The 20,360-nt window shown below is 48.3% G+C and overlaps 10 protein-coding genes across 12 annotated transcripts; 3 read left to right on the top strand and 7 right to left on the bottom strand.

Moving 5' to 3' along the window:
• Positions 1–94: 94 nt before the first annotated feature.
• On the top strand, positions 95–937 carry PV06_11248 (uncharacterized protein). Its single transcript, XM_016412891.1, has one exon. The coding sequence runs from the start codon at positions 161–163 to the stop codon at positions 725–727; it is 567 nt and encodes a 188-aa protein (XP_016256755.1). The 5' UTR covers positions 95–160; the 3' UTR covers positions 728–937.
• On the top strand, positions 922–1,651 carry PV06_11247 (uncharacterized protein). Its single transcript, XM_016412890.1, has one exon. It carries the CDS (start codon positions 989–991, stop codon positions 1,409–1,411), a length of 423 nt encoding a protein of 140 aa, XP_016256754.1. The 5' UTR covers positions 922–988; the 3' UTR covers positions 1,412–1,651.
• PV06_11246 (uncharacterized protein) lies at positions 1,465–3,206 on the bottom strand. The gene is made up of 2 exons (XM_016412889.1): positions 2,237–3,206; positions 1,465–2,179 (listed from the first exon to the last, which is right to left on the bottom strand). Exons 1-2 carry the CDS (start codon positions 2,890–2,892, stop codon positions 1,786–1,788), a joined length of 1,050 nt encoding a protein of 349 aa, XP_016256753.1. The 5' UTR covers positions 2,893–3,206; the 3' UTR covers positions 1,465–1,785.
• A 2,074-nt stretch (positions 3,207–5,280) lies between these two features.
• PV06_11245 lies at positions 5,281–7,777 on the bottom strand. 2 transcript variants are annotated; one of them, XM_016412887.1, is made up of 3 exons: positions 7,458–7,777; positions 5,780–7,397; positions 5,281–5,728 (listed from the first exon to the last, which is right to left on the bottom strand). In XM_016412887.1, exons 1-3 carry the CDS (start codon positions 7,505–7,507, stop codon positions 5,630–5,632), a joined length of 1,767 nt encoding a protein of 588 aa, XP_016256751.1. In that variant the 5' UTR covers positions 7,508–7,777; the 3' UTR covers positions 5,281–5,629. The 2 variants fall into 2 exon arrangements, with proteins under 2 accessions (XP_016256751.1, XP_016256752.1); XM_016412888.1 differs by having other exon boundaries at positions 5,780–7,777.
• A 144-nt stretch (positions 7,778–7,921) lies between these two features.
• Positions 7,922–8,893, bottom strand: PV06_11244 (uncharacterized protein). Its single transcript, XM_016412886.1, has 2 exons — positions 8,675–8,893; positions 7,922–8,626 (listed from the first exon to the last, which is right to left on the bottom strand). Exons 1-2 carry the CDS (start codon positions 8,747–8,749, stop codon positions 8,063–8,065), a joined length of 639 nt encoding a protein of 212 aa, XP_016256750.1. The 5' UTR covers positions 8,750–8,893; the 3' UTR covers positions 7,922–8,062.
• A 484-nt stretch (positions 8,894–9,377) lies between these two features.
• On the bottom strand, positions 9,378–10,692 carry PV06_11243 (uncharacterized protein; the record flags this gene model as incomplete). The annotated part of the gene is made up of 7 exons (XM_016412885.1): positions 9,378–9,423; positions 9,474–9,643; positions 9,696–9,957; positions 10,017–10,389; positions 10,439–10,515; positions 10,567–10,598; positions 10,648–10,692. The coding sequence occupies 7 exons, from the start codon at positions 10,690–10,692 to the stop codon at positions 9,378–9,380; spliced, it is 1,005 nt and encodes a 334-aa protein (XP_016256749.1).
• Positions 10,693–14,507: 3,815 nt separating this feature from the next.
• Positions 14,508–15,466, bottom strand: PV06_11242 (uncharacterized protein; the record flags this gene model as incomplete). Its single annotated transcript, XM_016412884.1, has 4 exons — positions 14,508–14,720; positions 14,766–14,982; positions 15,040–15,161; positions 15,212–15,466. The coding sequence occupies 4 exons, from the start codon at positions 15,464–15,466 to the stop codon at positions 14,508–14,510; spliced, it is 807 nt and encodes a 268-aa protein (XP_016256748.1).
• A 553-nt stretch (positions 15,467–16,019) lies between these two features.
• PV06_11240 lies at positions 16,020–18,463 on the top strand (the record flags this gene model as incomplete). 2 transcript variants are annotated; one of them, XM_016412881.1, is made up of 4 exons in its annotated part: positions 16,020–16,119; positions 16,174–16,727; positions 16,773–17,311; positions 17,358–18,463. In XM_016412881.1, 4 exons carry the CDS (start codon positions 16,042–16,044, stop codon positions 17,561–17,563), a joined length of 1,377 nt encoding a protein of 458 aa, XP_016256745.1. In that variant the 3' UTR covers positions 17,564–18,463. The 2 variants fall into 2 exon arrangements, with proteins under 2 accessions (XP_016256745.1, XP_016256746.1); XM_016412882.1 differs by having other exon boundaries at positions 16,042–16,119; positions 16,773–18,463.
• On the bottom strand, positions 17,601–18,391 carry PV06_11241 (uncharacterized protein; the record flags this gene model as incomplete). The annotated part of the gene is made up of 2 exons (XM_016412883.1): positions 17,601–18,146; positions 18,200–18,391. The coding sequence occupies 2 exons, from the start codon at positions 18,389–18,391 to the stop codon at positions 17,601–17,603; spliced, it is 738 nt and encodes a 245-aa protein (XP_016256747.1).
• A 506-nt stretch (positions 18,464–18,969) lies between the features above and the next one.
• On the bottom strand, positions 18,970–19,438 carry PV06_11239 (uncharacterized protein; the record flags this gene model as incomplete). The annotated part of the gene is made up of 2 exons (XM_016412880.1): positions 18,970–19,101; positions 19,259–19,438. 2 exons carry the CDS (start codon positions 19,436–19,438, stop codon positions 18,970–18,972), a joined length of 312 nt encoding a protein of 103 aa, XP_016256744.1.
• Positions 19,439–20,360: the final 922 nt, after the last annotated feature.

Below are 20,360 nucleotides of genomic sequence, written 5' to 3'. Positions count from 1 at the left end.
AAAGATGATACCTCGAATCCTCAAGCATGTTGAGTCGCACCCTCATACAGGCCGTCAGGGCTGTTATAAGAAGCCTCATGGAGACTGGGGACTTTGACAGCCTTTTCTATTGCTCAGATTCCACGGAGTCTCAAATTCACGACCTTCAGCACTGCAGACTATGAATGAAAGAGCACATCAATCTTTACCAGGACCAATTGCCGAGGATCCCTGGGAGGTTACAGTGGGCTTGAAGCAAGAACAACATGCTCTACGGAGAGTCCAGCACGATCTTGAAAATGTGGATCCGCGCGAGATCACGGATATTCACGACAAACCTCGCGTTTGGACACAGCACCAGGGAGACCGCACGTCACTGGCTGTCCTCCCCTCCAATGTCAAATACCCTCGCCAGGCGTGCAAGCTACATTCGAGGTGTAAAGCAACCATCCAGGACAAACGATATGATCCTAGAGAGCACCATACCCTCCTTTTCACTCTTTTTAAAGTGTGCCACTCCCGACGGCCAAGATTTCGACCAACAGCGTTCGAGAGTACCCAGGCTAGTGCAAATGGCCCTTCAGGGTCACCGACCGCGAAAGTTACAACGTATCCACGACAACCAATAGAGGCTAAACAGATATTTCCGCGACGATCCACGAAGACAGCGGGCATCAAGTCAACATCTGCAGGCTGTACGACCCTATACCCAATGGCTGTCATTGCCGAGCGTTCCGCAATCCCATGACCAGACTTATATGCCTGTAGACTTTTCAAAGAATGGTCGACGTCTCCATCGCTTGATACGGGCGCATAAAGTGGGAGGACTATAGGTCAAAATCAGAAGATCGAGTTCGAGGTCCTCGACAAGCACAGCGACTAGTGCAATTCAGCGCAAAGTGTAGTATCTAGGTATACTTAAGGCGGAGCACATCGTTTCTCGAGTCATCTTGCAAAGCTCTACAGCGAAAATATCAATTGAGATCAATTGAGCCTTCCACAGGCAACTATGTCCGGCATCGAGTATTTCCCGGCCTTCGCAGTCGCTCAACACGGCTATACCGTATACCTCACGATTTTCGACCGGAATAGTTGTCGGCAGCCAGAGCAAGTTACGGTTAATTTCTTCTCGGGTGTCGAAGACTACACTTTCGTCTCCCGTTATTCAAGTTCGGTGTCTTTCGCCTTGCGGGCGCCCGTAGGAGTTATCACTATCACGTTCTATACACGAGGAGAGCCTCTGAAGTTTCTTCAACCTTCGATCTATCACACATTTGCTGTGGTGCCTGTCTATATCAAGTGCTATAGCGCAATCATAGCTCCACTGTGCTACCACCAACAACTGATTGCGGAGGAGCTGGCCCGATTAAGTGGAAGACAGTTAGCAAGAAGGCAAGGCAATCTTGTGGGAGAGCCTAGGCTGCATAGATGACTCTGATCCTGTTAACAATGGGGGTATTAAAATATTACATATGCGAGAGGAGTATCTCAGTCGAAGCCATCCTCGTCGGTCCATAAAGTCTCGATTTGCCTAGTCATAGTGTCTGGGGTATGACATTACTTACCTCACGCACAAGCGCTGTTATAGAATGAGTGACCGAGTGAGACTGAAAAGAGGAAACTAATACCAGCGAGCTTTGGCGATAACACCCTGAAGAGAATGATCCTTTTACTACTAACAACAAGTCCTTCGGACACCAATGGTTATTCGGCAGCTTATTCTTGGACTTGATTCAGTTTGTTAATCTCCGTCATCTTTTGTAATTTCAGATGACTTTCCTGGTGGTTCTGTCGTCATTATTTCCTTCAGGGCATATATGCTCGGACGAGCTCGACGGCCTCCAAAACCTCAGGACGATCTGACGTGCTCCTACTGCCCGGAAAAGGCCTTGGACAGCGATGATGTAAAAGTTGTTCGGACCTTCCAACGATGTCTTCCCAGCATTGAAGGGCTTGAGACTGAGATTCAAAGGCCTTACAGTATGTCGGTCGTCGATTGCTTATGAAGAGATCGTCTTGGGTGACTGACGACTCGTGCTTTTCCAAAACGCATCGGTACTGCCATTTCCCAGGCTCGGAACTGGGGTCCCTGCCGATCGTCGACAGGCAAGGTAAACTTCGAAAATGTCTGATAAAGGCGTCGTCATTCGCTTTGCACAGGTAAAATGCCACCACATAGGTTGCTTCGCCCGAGTTGACACTACCAGGAAGATGAATTGTCAGTACAGTTTCCGGATTACACCGACCCTGAACTTACTGATTAATTTCTGAGCCACAAAATAAAATCTCCAGCTTCTGGATACAGTCTTGAAGCGATGTCACGGTAAGCTTCTTATCGGTGACAGGTTTGCTAAACAGACATGAAGTGCCCAGAATCTCCGCCAGCTGTCTCAAGTCCCGGTTATGTCTGCTCCACGGTTTTAACCCAGTCAAATTGCCAGAAGGAATTACGGCAGAGCCGCGAAGAACCAACCAAACGTTCATCTCCCACGTGAGATCTGCCCACACGAATTGCCGTAGTGGTTTCAGGAACGACTTCTGAGGCCAATCCGGGAGCTGGCTCATCTGTTCAAGATTGTGCCTGAGCTGACTGCGCAGTTGACATGCTAGCGTCTTTTGAGCTTCCGCATCTTTCGGGAGGACTCCAGGGAAGGCGGACACAAACTCCGAGGTGAGTCCTTCCCAGCTGATGCTGTGGTCTGTTTGCGCATCTTGGAATTTATCATGGTCTTCTGTGTCCACCCTCGGCACCCATGTCTCCTTCTCTCTTTGGACCAAGTCCTCCAGTAGACGCGTAACATCAAATTCATAGTGGAAACCCTGGAGTGTCGATAGAACACCAAGTATGAGGGAACACTGCATCATCTTGAGCTGGTCATCATGTTGTTTCCCACTCGCAGTTGACTTGCCCATGGTGGCCAGAGGTTGATAAAAGTATGGTCAACAAGACGTTGGCAGAGTGTGAAGGAGGTTCAATATACTTGGATCGAGATCGTTGACTCGATAGAGGAGGTTCTGTATCCGAGAGATGTCTTCGGCGTAGGAGGAATACGTCCATTCAAAACGAGATGAACCACTGTCGACCGGGTGAGTACTCTAGGAGGAAAGGGTCGAGAAGCGACTGCGCGGAAGCAGTCAATGTTACAGTTCAGTTCCCATGGCCCGGAAAGTAGGAATAAGGAGAGTTGATTCGGCGGCGATAGGGGTGCTTTGCTGGCTAAGAGCTGCCTACGGGACCTAGGACATTAAAAGTGGCACCGGTACTCTTTGCTGTCTGAAGGACACGGCCTCGCGGCCCACGCTGGCCTTCATGGTCCCTTCAGAGGAGCGATCAGCATGACTGCAAACAAGCCAGGTAAACACCAAGATGGCCATCTACCGTCAAGCTGATTTGAGACAGAAGACTAAAACGCCGGCCGTTGAAACATCTAAACGTTGGGCTAGTTGCTTCGAAGGATTCCCTGCCTGATATAAACGTGCAGAAGAGAATGTCCCCAGCGGCGACAATTATCCATCAGATTTATCTCATACTGTACATTGGTCGACACCTCCGATCACATACTCAATACAGCGTCCTCCTTCCAGAAGCACTATCAATGTGTCGACTGACGACCCTATACTGTCATACTTATAAGTGATTACTCTATAGATCCTCCTGTGGCGCGTGTGAAGTCATTGCGAGAACGAAATCAGATTATCTGTTCCTCCGTTCGCGCCGCGACCGAATGTTCTCGTTCAGGAAACCGGTGTCAGAGGTTCCCACTGACAATACAAGAGATGATTAGGAAAGAGGGCGGTAGGTCAGGTTGTCAATCCCACTGGACTGGGTTAAGCGGGAGTACAGGCTTTTGGCAGGGTCCCAATTTTGTTCGTCCCACCATGCTTCGACACTCGATTCAGCAGGGGGAGAAAATTCTGGATAGAACTGTGAATGAAGCCTTCTCCAATATCCTGGACGCAAAGCTTGCAGCGAATGCATGTGGCCAGCATTGGGTCCGGTGTCCGTGATCATTGCATCTGTCCTTGACTCTTTGTGCCAGTTCCACTGCTTCTTTAATCGGTCCTACTTTCAACTGGAGGACCATGGAGACCAAGAGCACCTCAACATTCAGGTCTGGGGCGTGTTTCGCTATTGGAGAACTTCCTTCCAGGAGATTTCGAAATGTTCGACAACTCAACCAAATACCTTTTCAAGTCCCACAGGGATCGGCTGGAATCTTCGTGAGACTGTAAATTGTGACAGGCATCGAGTACAACAGCAGACATATCCATGTGAATGCGACAGAGTTCGCGCTCGCTTGGCTGCGCCCTAGACAGTACTGGCCTTGCTACCTCTGCATTCTCCGGAAAATACGGTCGACGAAGGGACACCAAACTGATTTTCGCATCGGTGCCTCGGAGCATCCACCAAAGCTGGCGAAAGTCATCTGAGCTTCCGTAATCTTCCCTCCTTAGTCAGGTGAAATCCCAGTATTAACCAAACACTCACCTGCGATGAGAAGCTCGGCCTCGCGAATGACAGATGCCAAAGTGACCCAAGCGGCATTTATTCGACCAATCCCAAGATACTGCTGCACCGTTCGATACTTAAGAAGGAGATTGTTCAGCTTCGAGTCTACAAGGGCCCGGTGTTCGCCAACGGATAACGCCTCAAGCATAATCGGGGTCCATTCTCTCGTCAGTTCTGTGGCTGTCCCGGGGAAAGGAGTTCAAGAACTCACTTTAGTTTTATCATAAGTGCATTCCGTATGTCTTTGGCTTCTTTTACAATTTCCGCAAGGTTCCTTTCCATCACACTGTTGAAAAGCTGTGAATGTTTTCTTTCAATGACAAAGTGTAGACCATACCCTTTTTCTGCCCTTTCTGCAGAGTCTGCAGGCATTTGGACATCGCACAGATTTCGATAGAGGAGACATTGCTTTCGATGTCATCTGGAGAGATTAAGAGTTGTGAGGGGGAGTTGAAGAAACCAGCTGTATAGAAAGAACGAACAGTGCTTCAACGAGGGGGGAAGCATTCAAGAAGCATTCAAGAAGCAGTCGAGCGTTGTCAAGAGTACTGGAGTCAGGAACTGTCCCGGCAACGGCGTTGTCCTCTCGGAGTTGCAAAGCAGGGATGGGTAGAGAGCTCGACGAACGCAATATATCCAAAGCTGAAATGCGCAGCCTCATGAGGGGGATGCCAGAAACACAGCTAGCCGTGAGCTTCTCAGTGGAGACTGCGCCCTGCGCCGCCATCACGACAGGCCTGGCTGGGGTTTCACTGTACGGATACTCCGTGCCATCTGGGGGCAATCTCCAAGGCAGGAGACGCTAGGCTCCTGGGGCAATTCTCAGAGAGGTATTCCTATTACTTGTTCTACTCTTGAGTCTTGTATCTCGGAGCTCACGAGCCACTGTTCCCCATGGAAACCTAATAAGACGTTTTAGCAGATTGCTAATCTTGAACATATGGTTCCCATCTTCATCCCATAGAATGCTCATTTCATATGTTCAGCATGGAACTTCAGACTCTATGCTGCCGTGATTCACCGTACGGAAAGTCAATTTTGCCGAGAAAGGAGATGAAGGAGATGTTGGTGAAGTTGGCCCATCCTCCCGCTTAGTACTGTACCAATTGCGCCACTGTATGCGTAGAACGACACCCCAATTCAATCTTCATCCATAACGTCAGACTGGCGGCACATCACCAGTAAAGGCAAGACAGAAAACTGTTTCTCCTCGAAGTCATAGGTGATGTAGCGATCTAACTAAAGCCCGAATTAGCGAGTTCCTGACGATCTACGATGGATCTTCCTTACCGTAGCAAGTCTTACCCCCAGCCAAAGACACCTCGCTGCACGAGGCGCTACATGACTCGGAAGCTCCAGTGTACGGTCGTCCACATCTGTGACCTGTCCCTCGAAAAATTGTGGTGGATAATAATGTCGGCAAGACCATTTGAATCCGCGCATCAAGAAGTCTTCTGGAAGTTGACGGCCAGTACCCGACTGGTGCTGCGGGAACGAGGGAGACTCGACTTCTTCATCACTCACACCAGATCTGCTGATTGCGTTCAACGACCGAACTATTTCTTCCCATGGAACAAAGTTCTCAATGTAAATAAGAGTCTCCGGAACGTACGACAGACCCCATAGAAACGCCAAAGTATAATGTAGGAACGGAGCAGTATTTCGAGCTCCGCGCTTGGCTGCAACAATAGAGACACATTTATGCCAAACAGGGAGAACGTAAGATGTGACTTCATTCGATGAAGAAAACTTCCCAGGTCGGCTGCCAGCTGGGGGGGCAGACTGAAGAAAGTCTCGTGCATCAGCCGGCTTATCTTGTTGCCAGAACCTCCGATGTCGCTCACCCGCAGTTGCAGAATGCTCGAGATTGTTTAAGCCGGAGAAGGATGTTGATGCTTCCTCGACTTGGTCTTTCTTAGTTTCTTTTGAATTCTCGCAGAGAGCCTTCCAGAGGAAGTTCTCATCGGATCCAAAGTCCAACATCATAGCAATCAAGGATGATGCCATCTCCGCTCCTTGACTTTTAAAACTGGATCCCGCTCGGTCGATAGTCCCGCTTAACTCCAATAAGTATCGATCAATGTGCATGCAATAAGCAGAAACGTAATCACGGGTGAAGAGAACGCCTGCGGCGGTGACCAGACTGGTTTCCACCCTGAGATGCTTCTGACTTGTCGCCTCATACTTCTTCAGAAACGGAGAGAACAAATACATAATTGATCCTCGAGCCTCCACGAAAGGGTCATCGCTGACGAGCGCCTTGGTGTAGTAAAACAGCTGGCGAACAACATTGGGCTTCGCCAAAACGGCCAAGTGATGCTGGATGCGACCTTCCGTTGGAGAGAGATCGGCCGCTCGATGATACCACATGCGAGCAGCACTTGACCAGTTCTCTCTATCCTGCATATCGTATTCTTCAATGGCCATTCGGTATCGTGCAAGGTCTCCTAAACATCGTATCAATGGCTCACAAAACACCGGCGCTAACTCTATCAACAAGCCCATCATCGGATAGGTTAGGTAGATAAAGCTGATCATATGCTCGATCGAGCGGGGCAGTAGACGACGGAGTAACTCCAGACAAGAGTGAATACTGTGCGTCCACATCCGCTCGAGCATATCGTGTTTTGTTGGGAGTCTTCGAAGTGCAGCTGAAGCTACGGGATGTTGACTGGCCATGAGAAAGTCATAGTGCTTGTGCAATAGGGTTCCGTGTAGGTTGGTCAATGCCTGCAACTGCTCGTCGGAGAACCCGTCCGTAGTTTGGGACAGTTGTTTGCGTATCTCGTCACACTGATTGTTGAAACTGACGATGTCCTTGTAGATTCCTTTCACTTCATCTACGAGCTGGTCCGGTAAGATAGGTGTTGTTTCGAGTTGCGATGACATTCGGGCGACATGAGAATTCCTGTGATACCAGCAAAGTTAGATTTTATTCAGATTGCAATGACGAATATGAGGGCGGTACCGCAGGGAGCTTTTCTCCTTGGAACAGTTGCTTGATAACTTTTTCGTCATGTTTATAAAGTTCAGCGTACAGAGTACACTTCGACAGTCAAAGGCCAGGTAGGTGAACGGATCAACGCTTCGCCGGTGGTCTGCCTGGATTCCATGAGCGGTGGAACTGTGCCTTATACATCTTCTGGCAAGAGTTCGCGAACCGAAAGGCAAATATCAGGCAGACATTTGATGTTGTTCAGGCAAACCCAGCCTCAGAATGAGTCGCACCTACATTGAATACGTGGTGGCCAGCGAAGGCAGGGAGGCCGACATTTTCAACTTGGGCGAAGGCGGGTCAAAGTGGTGCATTGGGTTGATGCCGGTCAGTTAGGCAGAATGGCTGGAATGACTTGGTCAGCCCCTAAAGCCTGAGAACGAGGCAGAATTGACAGCATGCCTACGAGGGTGACCACCCACACTCGAGTCACGAAATTTGACAAGTTTCACAAGATTATTTGGCCCTTTTCTAAGCGATCAAACCAGGCTTGTGCTCGGTGAAGAAACGATGATTTGGCCTGACTACAGTATCCGACCCATCCATGATCCAATACGATTCCAACTCCTCCAGTCCGATCAGAACCAAATCCCGCTTCTCTTTTTCCGTCTACCGAGACAACTCCTAAGTGAACCCGTCCATTTTGCCCATACTTTACAGGTAGGCGTAATCATGGTGTTTTTTGGCGTGGTGGGTGTTCCCGGTGGTTCGACTGTTGGAATGGCTCGTTCCGAGATGGGCTTTACATACTGGTCCAAGAGAAAATTCCACGGCTTCAAAGCTTCTTTGGAAGTCCGGACGCAAATCGGAAAAGCCCGCGTTCCAACATGGCGAGCCATCTTGCAAATTTCCTTATCCGAAACTTGAGCTGGCTGGACATCCGCATGAGTCCCAACTAAGCACACCACCGCCCCATGTTCTCGAATATGTCGAAAGTATTCCGAGAACGCACAAAGCTTTTGGAAGGAATCTCTTGAAGCGATGCTGAAAACGCCTATTATTGCATTGGCTCTCCGGGAGGTTGGATTGTGAGTGTCATAGATATGCACGTCGATCACATCAGAATCATGAATCTTTTGTATCTGATAATGATCAGTGGTGACGGTAGGTATATGATCTGCTAGAAATTCCCCCATCACGAACTGTTTGCGAAGTTAGACAATTTGCTTCTGCGGTGGTGGCAATCTCACCTGCTGAACAAGAGCCGTCTTTCCCACCGCTGTGTCACCGAATAACACTATGTCGAGCTGTTTAGTCACTCCCATGATCAAGCGGTGAAGGAGATGAGTGGAAAGTGGTAGGCAACGCGGAAGGAGAGGACTATGCTATACTGTCAAAGTGGGAATTGTCGACTCATTAAATAAGGGCAGGGGTATCAAAGCTACCCGGCGACCGGGGATATCAGTTCTCGTCATCTCCATGGTGTAGAAATCAGCGGTTCAAGTGCAACCCGCGCGTCTGCGTTATCTTGGGCTTACGCACGTTGATCATGGGTCGTCAATGGTTCAAATAATAGTAATGGTCGAATCACCAGCGGACTCTAAAAGAGAAAGTATACCCATTCGTGAAGAGCATGGGACTGAAGGCAGCCTATCACGCACGGAGATAATGCTAATCTTGGGTATATGATTCCCATCTTCATCGAACATGATATTCGTGAAGGAGATCATCGAGCCACACCCAATGTGTTTGTGAAATGACTGCCTTTAAGACTCTCTTACAGAATGACAGAGTAGGGTTTAACACAATAACGCTATGTAGCCGAATAGACATAGAAGACTTTACAAAATTGGTCATCGAGGTTTCACCTTTCCGGGCGACCTCATAAGAAACGAGAAGGAAGTCCAGAAAATGCATGCCTCGGGAATTTTACCCCTTCAATGTACACCAAATTTATGTGGTTCTACCTTCACATACTTTCTGTGCGTAGACAACATGACTGTTGCCATGTTAGTGCCGAGAGTAACGACGTATACAGGGTAGACGTACACTTCGGTCAACATTTTCAATCCTTCGCATTGTGTTAACTCATTCCGAAGGTCCGCGAGAAACAATTGAATAAGGTGGTAATCCCACTTTAGACCCACGCTCAATGGTAGGAGCATCAATGCCTCGAGTTCCCAGTAAAGAACATCCAACCACAGGTGACCTAGATCTTTCTGTGTGATGATATCAGCCGTCTTTTCGATTTTCCTCAACGGATACAAGTACCAATTCCTCGTCCTTTGGCCACCGTCCAAGAGGTACAGGAAATCCTCGGTGCTCGAGATTGTGGAAACTGTTCTCCTCGAGTATTCGAGGAAGCTTGTCGTGTATATCCAGCTGTCGTCCGAGCGCGGCCAGTCCGTGTGATAGATAACCATGTATGTCCTGAATTTTGCTTTTCTTGCCCATTGGAGCTTGTTGTTCAGATTGCGAATAGTGACCTAAGGTCAAAAGTTGAAATTCTATCCAGCCTCCGTCTTCGAGAATTCTGTCAACTGTTAAACCCCATGCCTCATCTCGCCTCGAAGACTATTCCCTCCGACTTACTCAGAACATCGACGTATTAGACCCGGCAAGTCTTTTACAAACACTCCATGTTGACGTATGATGATAAATCGAAACCTCCTTTGTCTCCATGTCCAGTCATCATTATCTTCGAGATTGCAGACCTCGAACTGGAGGTTGGGTGGTACCCACGCTTCAGGCATTTGGCTCTCATCAACGCCGATCACTGAACAAGCCGGATTTTTGTCCGCAATTTCCATGGCCAATATGCCAGTTCTGGTATACAATTCAAGCACGTCAGCACCTTCCAGACGGACGGGCGCACAGAAGCTCCGATCCTTCAGAGCTTTCTTGAAGACGGCATGACGGGCGTCGTGATCTTCTCGTGCCCTGTCATCAGCCGGAAACGGGAAGCCTGCTTCGTTTGAGCAATATTGAAGAGTTGAAGAGGCAAGGACATCTACCACGTCCATATAGACGGTTCCCTAACCGCCAATACTCCAGGTCTTCCGAGTGCACTGAACAGGTGCTAGAAGCCCACCTGCGTGTTTCTTAGCAATTGCCAACTTGGACATGTCGGAAAAATTCAAACCCTGGGCTGGCAATTGCTGAATCTCGGGGCGACTGGCACTCAGTCAGCCTTGAAAATGAGAGATTGTAGTTCACGCCCTACCTGGATCTGTGTCGCGGGTTCACCAGGCTCTGGAGTTGTCGCCATGGGCTTTTTCGAAGATTAATTGCACTTCAAGTAAATCAGAGAGAAAACCGAACCTCGTTTTGGAGTAACCCGTTCCGTGGTGGAGGGAAAGGAGTGAAAGTACGGTGTCTTGTGAGAGTAGACTTCAGTAGGCAGGTGTAGGAGAGAGAGGAAGTCGGGCAAAAGATACGAGACGAGGAAAGATCTTTATTCTGGTAGATCAGCTCCTAGTCATCACGCTTAGCTGGAAGACCTCATGAGACACACGGTCCTGTTGCTGTTTAAGGAGAAATGGAAATATCTCTGACTTCCAGTCTTTTGCAAGTTCTTTCACCAGCAAGGAGGCTAGATACGAAAACTTTGATGCCGGCGCCATAAATTCCATGTTCGACTTTGTAATTTTGTGGCTACCATTTCAGTATGTGGTTGCAGTTCGAATCAGTAACTGTAGCATTGACCAGCAACAAGGAGAAGGCACGGTGCCGTCAGTGCCAAGGAAGACCGGAAGATCTCTTCTGCTACTTACTGCGGTCATCATGATTAGGTACAGTATCCTCAGCGACATAATCCCCCGGCTTCTGTGGCACAGTTTCTATCCATCAGCCAGTCTTAAATACTCCATGATTGAGTGCATTCGCCTAGGTCCACCTACACCTGTTTAAGCGAGGGTGTCTACATCAACCATAACCGTGCTCAATTATAAGAACCCATTTCTGCTTCGCCGCAGTAGAGCGCAACCGTTCCAGGTCCTTATTATCCAGACACCGGATCATCGTTCCCAGGAACGCTTGATAGTTAACAGCCTTGAACAGTTCTTGCGTGGGACCTGATAATGATCTTAGAGTATCTTGTACATCTTTTTGTCGGTCTGCTCAACGATGGGCTGCATTTGATGGTCTTCTCTTCGGCCTAGGGTCAAGAGACGAATCGATGCTCTGCATAGTCTCATGTGCGTCAAACCCCGGGATCTTTGTAGTCGCCCCTTGGCGATCAGGTGCCTGTTGAAGGCCTGTTTGTCCGCATTGCAGAGTCCCCTGTACAACCAAAAAAGCCTCATAGTGGTGCGAACTCCGCAACGTGACGCTTGTCTCTTAGAATGATCGAAAATAGTCGGAGAGATCGTCTAACGAAAAGGAAAGAATGACTTGGTAGGTTTAGTATAGCTTCGCAATCGCGTGTCGTGTGGTTCGAGAGAAATCTATTTATTCGACCTCTTGCGTACGTCTTCTAATAGTCCTTTTATGTTGTTAGGAAGCTTTTTGTCCGAGAGGGGAGATATTTCAAGCCTTTTATAGACTTATCGATGTTTTCCACATCAAGTGCGCAATTGATAGCGAGTTTCAAATCCTCTCGATTCTGGTCCGTTTGGTTCGCAGCATAAACTATGAGCGCCTTTTTGACAAGGGAAAGGTGAAGTTTCATCACATCGGGCCAGTCCCTGTTATGATTTTCTTCAAGAGCCTTCAGATAAGAGTCAATATTGTCGGAAGACATGGTCGGTTCTGGGGATGGTTATATTAGAGTGCTTTTTGGATTGCTTTGCGTGGGAAGTGAACTTCGTAAATAGTCTGGCGTAACCACTCTCTTTAAGTACATCAACGGGGAGTCCATATATCGTTAGAGGGGCTAGGAAGTTGCAGAAGTCGAGAGTTGGACACAAAGCTGCGCCTCTTGGAAGATTCGAAAGCGGCTTGTCATTTCGTGCTAGGCTTTGCTCATGTCCACGACGACAACTTATTAACATTGAAATGGACTAAATAGAAATGCACACAATAGATTTTCCGTTTGCGTAAGGACCTGGTTTATTCTGGGATAGGCCTGGCATTCATGCGTATCCATAGTAACGAAAAATTTGACAGTCGAAAGACTGACTGGTATACAGCCCAGATTTTGATACAGGGACGTGAAGCTCAGTAATCTTGTTTATCAGGCCAATGCCTGTTCTTCCGACCTAATTTACTACAACCCATAATTATCATTGCTCTAAAGCTATTCTTAACGTTAATTCCTGCCTGACAAATCCACTAAATATGAGTCCTTCGAAGGGTAAGATGAAGGAATTCACAAAGTCACGGCGTCGACGAACAAAGCACGTGAGCAGCGCCTGTGAGACTTGTAGACAACGGAGAAGAAAGGTATATCGCTTGATCGTCTCAATAAGTTTTACATTTAACAGTGAACCAGTGTGATAAGAAGCGGCCATGTAATCAATGCAAGAACGCGGGATGGGAATGTAAAGAACAAGTCAAGAAAGACTTGAGGGGAAAGGATTTTCGTCAGGAAGAGGCGTGGAGGGCAAGATTAATGGGTCAAATCATAGACATATGCCAGGATTCAACCACTCTAGAGTTCATGGATCTCATGACGGTCTTCCACAATCAACCCTCGTGTGAGGATATTGATCGGGTTCTCAACAACACAAAAAATTCACAAAGATTGGCCGCGAGACAATATGAAGTGTTCCCAAATGATGACCGACAAATAATGTTGCCTGGCTACCAGCCCGACCGCTATGAACACGGTTTCCAGACGACCATTCCGCACAGGCACCCAAATATGAGTAGGGAGAAGTATGTTGAGCTGCGGGTGGACCGCCATGTGAAAACAAAGAGTGATAACCATACCAGCATAGATGCTGGCAGGCAAAGGATCAGTATTCAGGCACTGACACTCCCGTGAATGGCGACAAATGTTGTCGGTCCTCAACACCTGCATCCACATCTCTCGCCATTCCCATAAATACTTTGAAAAACAATCTGCGAAGGATATCTGCATCAGAAGGGTCGAAGCTTGGAATGCCGACGGTTGTCTCATGTATGATCGTGAGAATCCGGAGCACAGAGACAACCTTTAATGGGAAGGCATTCAACGAAATACTTTTGTATTTCTGAGATCCATGCTGTAAAGCTAGTTATACAGCTGTCATCGAATTCAAAAAAGGACTCCTGTTGTTCATATGTATTGCGATGACCCAAACATAGAAGCGTAGTCAGCTGGTAAGAAGGTTGATTCGTGGTTTTATCGGGGGCCATGACCAAACTCGGGTATTCTGCAAGGCGACTGGACTGGAAATAGAGCTGTTTGGGAACGTTGGGCGATGAAGTGTAGGAGGTTGTGCTGGCAAGCGACGTCTTTTATGTGTTCACGCTGACTTGAGAATACAGAATATCCGGCAAATATGATGAGACATAGACCTCTGTCTGCCCCTTGACAAAAGCAAATATCTTAGGCCCGAAACGAACTTCAAACCCTGAGTGATGGGACGGCTGTGGTCTCGGGATTTAAGTGCCGGGGATCAAGGAGAAAGTCTTAAATCACACCCTCAGATCAAAGAAAGAGTAACTCCTGCTGCGTTACTGTTTCCTATTTACAATCCACAAACAAAGCAAGATGCTGAGAGGAAGAGATGTTTGAGAGTGGTTAGCGGGAGGCTTGAAGGGAGTTCTTGTCCAATCTGTCACTGAAAATGGTCATGGTGACAAATTCTATCCCTGAGCGTGCATTCTGATAAAGAGAAACTCTGTCAACCAAAGTAGGAGATCTAGAGACGCACAGATGTCCCATCAATGGACTTCACAATGCCATAGAATATGTACCAAAGCTTCCCTGTCCATAAGCCAGAATTCTACCAGACTCTTCGAATAAAACCCTCAACATAGGGATAGATAATATCAAGTAATAATACACGGCCTCCAGATTGTGGGTTTAATTAAGCACCCACACGCGAAGGAGATCAACATATGCACCAACAATTTCCCTCGACACCCTGTTAACGAAACTCGGCTTCCGAAAAGTGGGAGCTCACGTCAAAGCCTCCTTTCGATATCGTCGAGAGCTTATATCGACGGGGCGGGGGCTTGATCTTGGTCATCGGTCCTCTCATTCATTGTAGCGAATGTCGCCGTTGAGTTAGCTCCTGTGTGCTCCTTGGAGACGATCTGTTCGCGGCTCGAGGATCGCCTCACAGACGATATGTTGCCCACGTGGTCGATATAGAGTTGCTGAATTCCACGCAATGCTAAGAGGGTATTGTTTACCAAGAGTTGAATCTTCATATGTAAGCAAAAGAACGATATTATGAAGATTCGACTTACTGTAAGCCACAATGTCTCTTGTTGACTGAATCTCTGTTCAAGCCCAAAGGCGGCAAAATTGATGATAATAGACACAATTGATCGACCCAAATTGTAGGACAAGGGGGAGTTAGTATGCCCTGTAAGTCGCAATAGTTTCCCTACCCAAACAATCCGATAAAGACAACAGAGCGAGATGGTGAGGGTGAACAGAAGCGAGCTGGTGAATGTATTTTGTCTGTATATGCGATTTTGTTAGCACTATCCATGCACCTCATCAAAGAGGAACACTCACCCCAAGACCAATGACGATACAAATAGACTGACAGCGATGATGCTTGACAATAGTGTCACACCTCGGACTACTGTCAGATCTAGTAATGTCGAAGATTCAATGAGACTGTATACCTCCCCCGCCTGTCTAAGCTGTCAGATAGTCGTCAAAAGGAGCCAGGAAATGAACTCACTTCCAGAAAACTGAGGGAAAAAAGGGCCACACGGGCAACAATGTAATTGATATTAACAAGCTCCGGTGGTCTCTCAGCGATGACAATGACCAACGTGATGGCAAGAACTGTTTGGCAAGAGGCATTCAGAAAAAATAGCTTAGGGCGGGTGTGCCTCAGTGCCAAACTGGTCCAAGCCGCCACGAGAAACAGCATGGTGACAAATACGTTGACCACGCTCCAAAGCCACGCGGGATCTTTCGTCGGAGCTGTCATGATGGTTGAGCTGTGGGTGAGCGACAGAACGAATGAACAGAACAGAAGAAAAAAGGCAACCAGGCAACGGGTGGACGTGCAGGAGAAAGGAACATTTATCTCCTGGGCGTCTGGAGGAGATGGAGCGTTCATCATTGATTAGTCTGGCTCTGGAATTCATGATCTCGCTATCCCTGACACCCGATGTGCAATGTCTCTTTTGATCTCATCTCTCACTTGTGCATCGTAGAAGAAATAGAGGTGTCACCGTACATCAGTCAGGGGCCTTCAAGGTAGGAAGTTCTATGGTATGGTGGAGTGGAGACTCACCGTGGAGGTCACCTTTCATGTGACGGGTGTGCTGGAAATGTAGCCTCTGCGGTTGCATTGGGATAGTACAAGTATCTGCAGGAAGAGGCGGGTCCCAACGTGAAGTCCCGCTAGGCCCAATACAATCTGCCAGGTCGACGTGTGTTGACCTGGCAGAATGTAAAAGGACTAGCGTGTATGAATGTATAGATGGACAAAATGGATCGAAATAGACCTTCTTGTCGCCGGGAGCCTACTGGCGGATTGCTACACAGGTCGCCCAAACAATGGGGGAAGAACCTAGTCGCCTTTTGCACGAGGAGCTGCAAAGCCGGACTCTCAACGTACTGTTTACAGATGAACAGGTAACTTAAGGAGGGAGGTTTCCGGTCACTACTAAGCCATCTGACTTGCTTTAGTTTGTACAACAGTTCCAAAAGGCACTTGATCGAGATCCATTAACGGAAGCTGCGTTGCGTGGTATCAAACCCTTTGTGATTCCGAGCAACCGAACCTCTCGTCGCGCTGCTGCTGAAAAACTTCCGGTTGACACAAAACTCTCCGACAGCGTTCAAGAGCTCTGCGACCGATTGAAAGAGAATCCTTCATGTTTGACCGTCCGTGAGGACCTTCAGACAAGGCAGAATGCAGTCAAGGTCGATGATCCCCTTTCCGTTCACGGGCTGCACACGGACGTGGAAGACAGTGCACAACTCTACGAGGTTACGGACTCGTTGTTATGTATTCTCATGAATTGGTATACTTCAAAGAGTAGTCCGGAAGAATTTGCCCAACAAATTTTCGAATCAAAATGTGCTCACATTCAAGACAAGCTCGAAGCAGAGGAGGAAAAACGGAGTATCATTGCGAACTGTCGACGACGAAGCCTCTCCGGCAGCAAGATATATACCTTTTGCTCAGATTTTATCGAAGACCCGGGCGCAGTTTTCCACCTTCCTCGAGAGGTCAAAGCGTACGTGAGCCCCAGTGGATCTCCTACACCGCTGACTCTGGACAGGATGATTGTTGCTATAGGCCTGCCGAATAAAAGCTTTCGAGACATCCATGACATCCTCTCTCGACGGTTAATAGAAAAAGGAATCAAAATCCATGCTAAAGAAAATAGAGGAGCAGAAATTCTTCAGAGAATGAAGTCGGTTGTTGACGAAGCCACCTTGCGTTGGCACACTCCAGTAGTGGCTGGCGGTGCTCCTCGAAACACGTCTGCTGTGGCGCCAGCCGCCATCCCTTCGCAACAGAGAGACGCAATAAACGACAACGAAAACCTTGAGGCTGTGACGCCGGTAAACCAGACAACCGTCGTTGGTGCGTCCCGCCTGGCAAGAGACGAGCATATATCATGGGACTCCGGTGTGGGCGTCGGTGGCGATCCTTGCCACGCTTCACCAGTCCCCGGAGAAAGTCCTTCCACTCTCAGCGCCCATGCAGTCAGTGGAAGTGTTTTAGAGGAGCCCGAAAGCGACAACATTGGCCGGACCAAGCGTCGCCGTCTAGATCAACCGAACATGGAGCCGCTCGATAGGCTAGGTCCCGAAGGTGAGTATCGTTCCCGGGCCCAGTCACACCTGACCTGACTTTGTAGACGATCGAATTGACCAAACATTGTCGGTCGACGGTACGATATTGCCGGAAGAGGGTCAAACGAGTAATGCCACGGTGATGGCTTACGATGACTTGGACTGGTCGTTCTGGATCAACATGGCCGAAGATGTCGACTTCAACTACAATTTGTTTCACCCATCCCAATCGGAATTCCTACCAGCCGACGAGCCGACGACGAATTTCTAGCATTCTTAATCCCCACCGCTTCGGAATTGGACCTGGCTTAGGCCGTCAATGCCGGGTCGTTCTCATCGCCTTGATTCTCCGCGATTTTCACTAGTTTGCATTCAACAATCATTGAACCAAAACTCCCGCTCTGCAATGTCACGCCCTCCGACCCATGAACCGTAAGAACATCGCCGTCCTGCAAATCATAAGGCTGGTAAATGGCCGCGACCCGTGGTTCGATAAGTTTTTCGATGGGAAAAGGGGCTGGCGACTGTTGCAATGTCGTCGATGGCAACCCAGGGTCATTTTGGTTCGAGTCGACGGAGAAACCCCCATCACGAGTGGTTGGTTCCTCGACGTTGGCAGGAGCAGAGTGAAGGGAATAAGAGCCTGCCGGAGCAACTGCATTCTGTGGCAAGGTCGGAGCTGATTTCTCTCTGCTGGCATGTTCTCGGTAGCACTGACAGAGTTGAACATTCATGATAACCAACACTTGATTTCCAGTTGCCTTGAGACCGGCCGTAGTCACAAGCCACTTTGGGTCGCTTGTGATCTCCAGACGGAGGCCTTGATGTTCATACAGGGAGCGGACAGCTGGGTGCTTCGGAGCGGTTAGAAGGCTTTTATGGCGCGCGACAAATATGTCATACTAACACAACATTTGAGGTATACCTGGTAAAACTCGTGGAATTGGGGATGATCTTGCTCCCAGGTGGGCGAAAGTGGCAGTTCCCACTGATGTTTCCACCGGCCTTTCCGGTCACGTATTTGGACCAAGTCGTTAATATGTAGAATGACGCATTTGACGACATTTCGTACTTCCTGAGGAGCTCTGAAGGTGTGCATCTTGAAGCAGTGAAAAATTTGTATCGAGATGACCTCTCAATCGCGAAGCTCGCTCAAGTGCGCGGAATGGAAGAATATATATCTAAAAGTAATCGTCTTACTTCGAGACACGCGCTGGGCAGACGTTGAAGAAGAAATGACATACAATGTGAAAGGGAGAGATAATGACGGTTTATCAACTGGTTGCGACGAAGCCCACGTCGAAATGCCACGTCATATCGTCTTGACGGCTTGATTGGGCACAAGGGCCCACGTGATTGCCCGTCGGCAGAGTTAAAACGTGAAGACTCTTGATTGGGCAAGAGTAGCTTGCTGCTAGACCATTTTCTCCAACCTCACGATTGTCGAGACGTGAAGGAACCGTAGAGCAAGCGATACCTTCCACTATCTAGATATTCCCATTCACGAGTGCAACAGACCGTAGGAGAGATCCAGATGAGTAACAGCCCAAGACGCGACTTGGTCAACCTCGAGAAATCTGCGTGGTAGTTTATCAATCGTGAATGAATATGGAGGTCTAGAGATCTGGCTGGTCTGATCAGCAAGCTTTGTTCTCTGTGAAACGGGATACAGTACCTTTAATTGTGAGCGCCTTCTTCACGTGATGCTGGGAGCCCTCTCGTCCCAGAATCGCTATTTGTATCGAAAGTGACCTCTTCAGCCGCTGAGAGATCGAATTCTTCTCCGTCCAGTGAGAAAGTTGTATGGGCCTGCAAATATGTTCAGCGTTTGATTTCGCAGGTTTGATGGACGAGCATTTAGATTGGGGTATGGCATTCAATATAAGACGCCGACAGCCATGAAGCTGAAGGAATACATGGTGGAGTACGGCAACTAACCGCCAGGGGATAATGGTGGTCTTCTTACCTGCTCAGCGGTCTGGTTGATGTTTGTCGAAGGAGCGACTTGCTCAGCGGTGTGGTTAATGTTTGTCGAAGCAGCGTTGTTTTGATCGCTAGATCCATTATTGGTGGTCGAGGCTGTAGACGTTGCCTGTTGACCTGTCCCCTCTAAGGAGTGATCCGCATTGCTTCGATTTGCCGACATATTGAGGAAGAGATTTCTAGCTAGGAATATATTGATTCAGACAGGACAGAGTGGGCTGAGAGTGGCAAATTCATCTCAGGAGGAAGCACCCCTTCTTATGATCACAAGCTGAATGTCTGCACTCCAAGTGTTTTCCTTGTTGGTGCTCATCATCGATTCATGCAACGCGGACAACTCGGCTTCAGGGGTTCTGACCAACGACTGCCCATGGTACTCTGAAACGTTGTCCGCATTCGCAACTGAAGCTCGGCTTCGAGCTCGAGGTTCGGCTACTGTTACGCGTCGATCAGGAACCCAGCCATCTCAGAACGACCCGCGCAGACCCTTGTCGAAGACTATCGATGCAATGCCATCGCATCCTGGCTTCATGCTGCAGATTTATGTCAAGAAGAGAGGTGGCAGACCATTATGCGACCTATATTGACGGGTCACAGCGTTTCTGGAAGCGCTGGCTGAGACATGGCCGTGCAGGTAATGTATTGAGAGTGCTTCCTAGCCTCTCTTGGGGCGCAAAGTATTTCAAGGGTATGCATATATTACCCTATATCACAACGTACGTACCTTCTGATGTATTCGAGCTAATGCAGCCAACGATGCCCTGCTTGTGCGATGATTTCCTTCGGGAGACTGTTGATAGGACGATGCTGTTCTTGGAAATGCTGTCTTGAGAACACAATTATCGAGAGTATTGACTGAATACATCGCGGAAGCTCTGCATCGCACTATGTAAGTTAGGGTATTACTAGAGTGTTACAGAATATCGCTCTAGGACGATACATTGGATTTTCTGAAGCAATCTTGTTGCATCATTAAGGGCTGCGTAAACAGCCGCAGCAGAACATTCAAGCATTAGCGTAGAATAATAAAAATCCACCTTGGAATAAAAGTCCACCTTGGAATAAAAGTCCACCTTGGAATAAAA

The sequence above is a fragment of the Exophiala oligosperma genome (genome assembly GCF_000835515.1).
Source record: "Exophiala oligosperma strain CBS 72588 unplaced genomic scaffold supercont1.23, whole genome shotgun sequence".
In the NCBI taxonomy this organism is placed as follows: domain Eukaryota; kingdom Fungi; phylum Ascomycota; class Eurotiomycetes; order Chaetothyriales; family Herpotrichiellaceae; genus Exophiala; species Exophiala oligosperma.
This window is presented reverse-complemented; position numbering and strand designations above follow the sequence as displayed.

Bases quoted from the DNA above. Each gene is read 5' to 3' on its own strand.
- PV06_11248 (XM_016412891.1), top strand. From the start codon at position 161: ATGAATGAAAGAGCACATCAATCTTTACCAGGACCAATTGCCGAGGAT.
- PV06_11244 (XM_016412886.1), bottom strand. From the start codon at position 8,749: ATGGGAGTGACTAAACAGCTCGACATAGTGTTATTCGGTGACACAGCG. The intron at 8,627-8,674 runs GTGAGATTGCCA...CTTCGCAAACAG, and splicing joins AGACGGCTCTTGTTCAGCAG to TTCGTGATGGGGGAATTTCT.
- PV06_11245 (XM_016412887.1), bottom strand. From the start codon at position 7,507: ATGACGAAAAAGTTATCAAGCAACTGTTCCAAGGAGAAAAGCTCCCTG. The intron at 7,398-7,457 runs GTACCGCCCTCA...CTGGTATCACAG, and splicing joins AAGGAGAAAAGCTCCCTGCG to GAATTCTCATGTCGCCCGAA. The intron at 5,729-5,779 runs GTAAGGAAGATC...TTCGGGCTTTAG, and splicing joins TGGGGGTAAGACTTGCTACG to TTAGATCGCTACATCACCTA.
- PV06_11247 (XM_016412890.1), top strand. From the start codon at position 989: ATGTCCGGCATCGAGTATTTCCCGGCCTTCGCAGTCGCTCAACACGGC.
- PV06_11246 (XM_016412889.1), bottom strand. From the start codon at position 2,892: ATGGGCAAGTCAACTGCGAGTGGGAAACAACATGATGACCAGCTCAAG. The intron at 2,180-2,236 runs GTAAGTTCAGGG...TCTTCCTGGTAG, and splicing joins TGTGGCTCAGAAATTAATCA to TGTCAACTCGGGCGAAGCAA.